The following is a 7,890-nucleotide window of genomic DNA, read 5'->3' on the forward strand; positions in this document are numbered from 1 at the left end:
TATCTATAAATAAAATAAAATTATATATATAATATTTACAAAATTTTACAAGCCCAAATTTAAAATAAAATATATAAACATTGAAAACTATAAACTAACTAAAAATATATTAACAAAGTAGATTATAAATAAAAAAATTTATCTATAAATAAAATAAAATTATATATATAATATTTACAAAATTTTACATGCCCAAATTTGAAATAAAATATATAAACATTAAAATCTATAAACTAACTAAAAATATATTAACAAAGTAGATTATAAATAATAGGATAGCTTTTCGAAATTTTGGGAAGTGTAAAAACTACTTTTTAGAAAGTTGAAAAAGTGGGGCCCGGCGCGTGTTGAACAAAGCTTTCAACCTATTTGGTTTATATTGCCACGTAAGCTGAAAAGTGGTAAAAAATTAATTAAAAAATAAGTTCGAGGGGGTAATAGGACCTTAGTAAAGGTTATGTGTGTCTCAGAGATTTTGGGCATAGACTGGGGGATACTTATGCATTTTCCCATTAGGATATTGATAGCAAGACGGATTAATGATTAAAAAATTATTCATATTCTTTATATCACGTGTTTGACCTTTTATATTCCCTCCATTCTTTTTTAGTTGTCACATCTGATAGTTAATTTTTAACTAACTTTTAAAATTAAATTATATTAATTTAATTTTTTTTTAAAATTAAATATTTTAAAATTATAAAAAATATTATAAATTATTTTTTAAAATCCATATCAATATAATAACTAATAAAAAATACCTCTCAAAATATAGTCAAATTTCATATAATTTAACTCTTGAAAAGTAAACTATACAAAGGAATGGAGGGGTAACATTCTTATCATTAATTCACTACCATAATTTATGAGTTAGAGGTGATTCCCGTGAAAAAGGAATGGAGGAGTAACATTCTTATCACTCATTTACTACAATAATTTATGAGTTAGAGGTGATTTTCGTGAAACAATAAATATATGAAAAGTATTATAAATTTCAATTTTTTACATATCAATATGATGAAAAATGCATTGTAAAATGTTAGTCAAAGCTATTATCAGTTGACTCTAAAAAGCTCTATTATAATTAAAAGTAGACGGAAATAATATTAGATCTTCTTTACTACCATAATTTATGAGTTACATCATAATAGATTTTGTTTCCATCAACACAACTTAATTTTCCGAACCATTTGACTTTCACCATAAAATATTTCTCCTAATTCCTCCTCCAAACTCCGGCGACAGCGAAGCCTCCTCCGCCCTTCGGCCGATCTTCCAGCCTGCAAATGGAGGGCACAGTGAAATGCTCAGCGAACTACGTGCCATTGAGTCCAATTAGCTTCTTAGAAAGATCAGCAAAGGTTTATAGTGATAGGCTCTCTATTGTTCACGGAAATGTCAAATATACTTGGAGAGAAACTCGTCAAAGGTGTATCCGACTTGCTTCTGCTCTAACCCATCTGGGGATTTCTCGTGGCGATGTCGTATGTCTTTCTCGATCTCCTCCATTTTAATTGTTTCTTAGTTGTTAGTATTACTGTTTTATTAAATTTTGAATATTTCAATTGTTATATATTTAGCTTCAAAGATTACTTAAATTGACTCAATTTAACAAGGCGAATAGTGTCACATAAATTATAAATTGGGATGGAGGGAGTAGTTTTTCTTCATATATGGTCTTTGTTAGTGGTATGGTGTGAGTTCTCTTTACTACAGAAAGAAGTGAGTGTTGGTGACTTTGAAAAGTGAAATACCCATATAGATTGTTTTTTGGATGCATTAGAAGGTCACACGAAACAATCTCTTCCAGAAATGCAGTGCTAGGCTATGTACAATAGACCCTTGACCTCGCACATAATGGATCTATTAAGATTAGCTAATTATAATATCAGTTAGTTAACAGATTCAATTAGTTAGTTAGTCCAGCCAGTCAGATCAGTTAGCTAGCTTCTAAGTTGCTCGGACTCGGGTGCAGATCTAGAAGTTGGATCCTTCATAATCTAATTTTCATGATTCGGGGATATGGATCCATGTATGGATACAGGTGCCAGGATTCGCCTAAAAATAATTAAAATATCTAAAAATAGAGTTATAAAACCTAAATTATGAGATATTATGTGGAGATTCCTAAATGAGATTAAAGGAAAATGAGTGATAGAAATTTCTATATAAAAGGTATTCCATTTTCTTCAATTTCACCTTAGCTTTGTATTGATTACAGAAAGCATTAAAACTGTCCAAATTTTCCCCATTGATTTTGGTCAAAGTACCAAAAATTGGTTGACCAAGTCGGACACAGATCCCACACCCACACTCACACCCATACCCATGTTGTGTCGACATGGGTGCGGCACCAAAAGTGAAGAGTCCGAGCAACTTAGGAGAGTTATAAAACCTAAATTATGAGATATTATGTGGAGATTCCTAAATGAGATTAAAGGAAAATGAGTGATAGAAATTTCTATATAAAAGGTATTCCATTTTCTTCAATTTCACCTTAGCTTTGTATTGATTACAGAAAGCATTAAAACTGTCCAAATTTTCCCCATTGATTTTGGTCAAAGTACCAAAAATTGGTTGACCAAGTCGGACACAGATCCCACACCCACACTCACACCCATACCCATGTTGTGTCGACATGGGTGCGGCACCAAAAGTGAAGAGTCCGAACAACTTAGGTTAGCTTAGCCTGAATTCTATTAATATGCCAGCTGTATAGATTAGTTAGATATTTTTGTCATTAAAAAAATAGATTAGTTAGATATTTTGTCTTTCCTTTGTATAAATACATATGAGCTCATGAACGGAAATCAATTAAGAGATTTTCCCCAAATTCCTTTCTTCTTCTCTGATCTCTTCCTCGTGAATTACATCCATGGATGATGATTAGCTCTCTTGTGCAGTACTCTTGACATGGTATCAGAGCCAGAGGTGTCAATCGTATTGCTTTTATGCATCTTCTTCTATTCACAACTCCTCTATTCTTCATCCCGATTCCAGAAATTTTCGACAATTCGACTTCCGTATTGAATTTCTGCTCCTTTTGTTCCTTTATTGTTGAGTTCATCGAATCATATTTTGTATGTTTTTGATTGCTGCTGAATTGCATTTTACAATGGTGATTGAAACTGGTTCCCAATCGAATGTCACTCCTGAGAGTAACAAATGGTGTTGATGGTGAGGACACTAGTTCTCCTTGTATATGCATCCTTTATCTGGTGCATCACTGGTCCCAATTACTTTTGATGGAGTAGGTTATAGATCGTGGAAGAGAGGTGTTCTTACAGTCCTCTCAGTTAAGAACAAATTAGGCTTCATAAATGGGGAATGCAAGAGGCCCGATCCAGGGACTTCACGTTTTTGTCAAATGGGAGAGGTGTGATGATATGGTCACCTCATGGATCCTCAATTCACTTGCTAGGGAAATTGCAGATAGTGTGGAATTGTGAATGACTCATTTGAATTATGGAAAGAGTTGGAAGATCGATATGACCAGACAAACGGAGCAAAACTTTATCAAGTTCAACGAGAGATCAATGAACTGGCACAAGGAACATTAAACATTACAACTTACTACACTAGAATGAAGAGACTATGTGAGGAATTGAGTACATTGCATGTTAAAACTCCATATAGTTGCAATTGTGCCTGTGGAGCTAAGGAAGTGTGTTCAAAGCTGTGTAGGATAGGAGACTAGTTCAATTTCTTATGGGATTAAACGAAGTCTACATTGTAGTTCGAGGAAACATCCTCATGATGAATCCATTGCCATCCCTAGCACAAACTTTCTCATTGCTAGTGCAGGACGAAAAGCAGAGAGAAATTAAGCCTAGTGGTCAACTGTTCATAGAGTGCATCTCTTAATGCAAGCAGTTCAGGGAATAGAGTCGGCCTTTTTTAGTGTGAATAGTTCAGTACTTGCAAGCACTTCTCGGCCTCCACAACAAAATTACTCTCAGCAGGCAATAACAACTTTAGAACTAACTACTTTCAACTTAACACCTACACTGGGAACAAGACTCATATGGTGTGTGACTATTGTAAGAAACCAGAACATACCAAGGACAAGTGGTACAAATTACATAGATATCCACAAGGAACCACTCATCAAAACTCAAATGCAAATGCCACTAATCAAAATGGATACATGAGTAACAATCAAAATTTCAGGTTTAATAAAGGTAAAGGCTTTATGGTTGATGTACATGGTTTTTCATCCAATGTAATGTCAACATGAGGTGAAGATCATAGGGGAACATATGTTGAACCAGGTCCCCAACTAACAAGAGAACAATATGAGCAATTTGTGGAATTGCTGCAACAATTTCAAGCTGGGAAGCATGGGACAATGCTAAGGAGTTTGTGAATGGTAGTGTGAACCTTGCAGGTTTGATAGCTTGTACTTCCTCTGTTGATTTTGGTAAGTTATTTTGCAGGCGTTTCAACAAGAAGACTGACTCTTGGATCCTAGACTCAAGAACCTCTAACCATATGACCTTTGACATAAAATCACTAACCAATATTGCCTATCTCCCTTGCCCTCTATTGATCACCTTGCCAAATGGTTATAAAGTAAAAGTCAGTCAAACTGATAGTGTAAGATTTGCATCAGACATTGTTTTGCATAAAGTATTGTATGTGCCTTGTTTTAAGTATAACCTTGTCTCTATTCAATGCCTTTCCAAATCTATACCTGAGAGTGTTTTCTTTCACTAAATCCTCATGCATTCTGCAGGCCCTTCAATGAAGAGGCCTCTGGAGATTGGTGAAGCTAAGGATGGACTCTATTTTCTATGTACCAAGTGTCTGAAGAACAACAATCATTCTGAGACCAAGTGTGCTACTTCAACTACTTCCATTCCTAGTTACATTTCAAGTCCGACTGTCTCTACTTCTAAATCTGTTTCTTTTCATGTTTTCTCTTGTAGTCACCAACTTTCCAGTGTAGATAACATCTTTACCATGAATAACTGTGCACCATCTATTGTACAGAATTGTATTTCATGCAATAAAAACCCTCATGTAACTGCTTCTTCAATGACTCATACTTGGGATGATGAGAATGTGTTATGGCATAACAGACTTGGACATATGCCTTTTGTGAAAATGAGGGAAATTTCGACCAAACAATCCTTCATCTGTAGTATTTTTCCAATGGCAAGGCAAGAAAGATTACCATTTCCCCATAGAACTAACACCTCTACCAAAATATTTCAGCTATTACACTAACCTTTGGGGCCCCTACCACATGATCACAAATGATAACTATAGATATTTCATCACCCTTGTTGATGACTATAGTAGGTGTACATGGACTCAGTTACTGACCTGTAAGAGTAGCACCTTGGCTGTTATCAAAACCTTCATATCCATGATTGAAAACCAGTTTAATACAGTGTCCGGACAATCAGAACTGGACTTGAATTTGTAAACACAGAAATTTCATTCTTTCTGAAATCAAAGGAAATTATCCATGAAAAAAACCTGCCCCTACAGACCACAACAAAATGGTGTAGTGGAAAGAAACACAAGTATCTACTAGAGTCTGCTAGGGCACTCCTTTTTTAATCCAAATTACCACTGAAGTACTGGGGAGAGTGTATTGTGTGCCACATACATCATCAATAGACTCCCTACCTCCCACATCAAGGGAAAGTGTCCATATGAATTGTTATACAAATCCAAACCATCCTACTCTCACATGAGAACCTTTGGTTGCCTTTGTTACCCCACTTTTCCAAAGTCTCAAAGAGACAAATTCCAAGCTAGGACCACACCCCACATCTTCATAGGATAACCCTTTGGATCAAAAGGTTACAAAGTCCTTAGTCTGGCCACAAAGAAAATACATCTCTAGAGATGTAATCTTCAAAGAAACTGTCTTTCATTTTGCTGTAGTTTCTGATGTCTCCTCTTTTCCTTCTGTTCTACATTCTATACCTTTCATGGACACTGTTAATACTGTAATTGGACCACAAATTATACAAAGTATTGAAAACAATGTAGTTGATGCAAGTGACACTCCAGTTCACACCCCACCTGATCATCTAGTTGATTCCCATACTGGCACTCAGCCTCCTAATGATATTCTCAGAGTTGAGCCTACAACTCCATGTAGACCCTCTAGATCACACAAACTGCCCACATACTTACATGATTACATCCTACCTAAAACTATAACCAATACACCTAGTCAATTGCATAATACAAATATTTGCCTCAATACTGCTTTCTCCAAACACCAGCACATACCACCTGAAGTGCTGGAGCATGAGAGTCAGACACTTGTGAGAAATATCAGTAGTGATGATGAACCCTCTTCATATGGGGAAGCTGCTATGAACCCTGTCTGCTAGTCATGACATAGGAGTTTGAGGCATTGCATGCAAACCATACTTGGGATCTAGTGGATTTGCCTAGTGACAAGAAAGCCATAGGGTGTAGGTGGGTGTACAAGGTGAAACATAAGGCTGATAGGACTATTGAAAGGTTTAAGGCAAGGCTTGTGGTGAAAGGTTACAATCAACAAGCTGGGATTGATTATACAGAAACCTTCTCACCGGTTTCACCCGTGATTAAGATGACAACTGTGATGGCTTTGTTAGCCACGACAATAAAGAAAGGTTGGAGCATCTTCCAACTTGGTAAACAATGCATTCCTCCATGGTGAGTTGCATGATGAGGTGTATATGGAGGTGCCCCCAGGTTTAGTAGTACTTAAACCAGGGATGGTATGCAAGTTGAAGAAATCCCTATATGGTCTAAAGCAAGCCAATAGGCAGTGCAATGCCAAGCTGGTTGAAGCCTTGTACTCCAAAGGTTATACTCATTCATTGAATGACTACTCACTTTTCCATAAGAAGTCTGAAAATTCCACTATTTTGATTGTTGTATATGTAGATGATGTTATTGTAACTAGCACAAGTGTTTCTGAAATTGAGGAGCTCAAAACTTCCTACATGATAAGTTCAGGATTAAAGACTTAGGAAAGTTGCACTACTATCTTGAGATGGAGGTACTCAATAAAGAGAATGAACTCATCATTTCACAAAGGAAGTTTGTTCTTGACATGTTGAAAACCTACAATGTTGCAAGCATGAGTAGCTGCACATCTCCACTAGACCCTGCAGTGAAACTCCATGCCAAAGAGGGAACTCCATTGTCAGAACCTATGTTTTACGGAAAGCTCATTGAGAAAATGAACTCCCTAATCAACACTAGAATGGACATATCATATAGTGTGCAACACCTTAGCCAATTCATGCAGGATCCCAGAGAACCACACTTGCAAGCAACATTCCACCTATTGAGGTATCTTAAGACAGATCCCACTTTAGGAATTTTCATGTCACATGACCAGAAATACAATGTCAAGGCCTATTGTGAGTCTGATTGGGCTGCATGCCCTGATTCCAAGAAGTCAATAAGTGGTTATATTGTATTGTTAGGCAATAGCCCACTTAACTGGAAATCTAAGAAACAAGAGACTATATCCTTGTCTTCAGCAGAGGCAGAGTATAGAGCTTTGAGGAAATTTGCAGGTGAACTAGTTTGGCTTAGTAGATTGCTGACAGAGCTTAAAGTGCTACTGCCAACCCCCATTGAAGTATATTGCAACAGTCAATCAGCCCCCCACATTGCTAGAAATCCAGTGTTTCATGAGCGAACCAAGCACGTTGAAAGTTGATTGTCACTTTGCAAGGAATATACTCCAGGCAGGACTTATTCCACTACATCACATAATCTCAGACAATCAACTAGCAGACATCTTGACTAAGACACTGTCTGGCATAAAACGTTCTGCAAGCTTTGAACAAGTTGTCAGTGTTCTCCACACCTCCAACTTTAAGGGGGGGGGGGGGGGGTTTTTTTTTTATCTAATTAATTTTT

The 7,890-nt window shown here is 36.5% G+C and overlaps 1 protein-coding gene across 1 annotated transcript in view; it reads left to right on the plus strand.

Annotated features, from left to right (window-relative positions):
* The first annotated feature begins 1,173 nt into the window (after positions 1-1,173).
* Positions 1,174-7,890, plus strand: part of LOC102579729 (probable acyl-activating enzyme 1, peroxisomal) — an 11,140-nt gene continuing 4,423 nt past the window's right edge. Inside the window, exon 1 of the mRNA XM_006364402.2 lies at positions 1,174-1,484. Coding sequence (XP_006364464.1) covers positions 1,287-1,484 — 198 coding nt within the window. The 5' untranslated portion in view covers positions 1,174-1,286. The remainder of the gene's footprint in view (positions 1,485-7,890) is intronic.

The sequence above is a fragment of the Solanum tuberosum genome, unplaced genomic scaffold (assembly GCF_000226075.1).
Source record: "Solanum tuberosum cultivar DM 1-3 516 R44 unplaced genomic scaffold, SolTub_3.0 scf00494, whole genome shotgun sequence".
Lineage (NCBI taxonomy): Eukaryota > Viridiplantae > Streptophyta > Magnoliopsida > Solanales > Solanaceae > Solanum > Solanum tuberosum.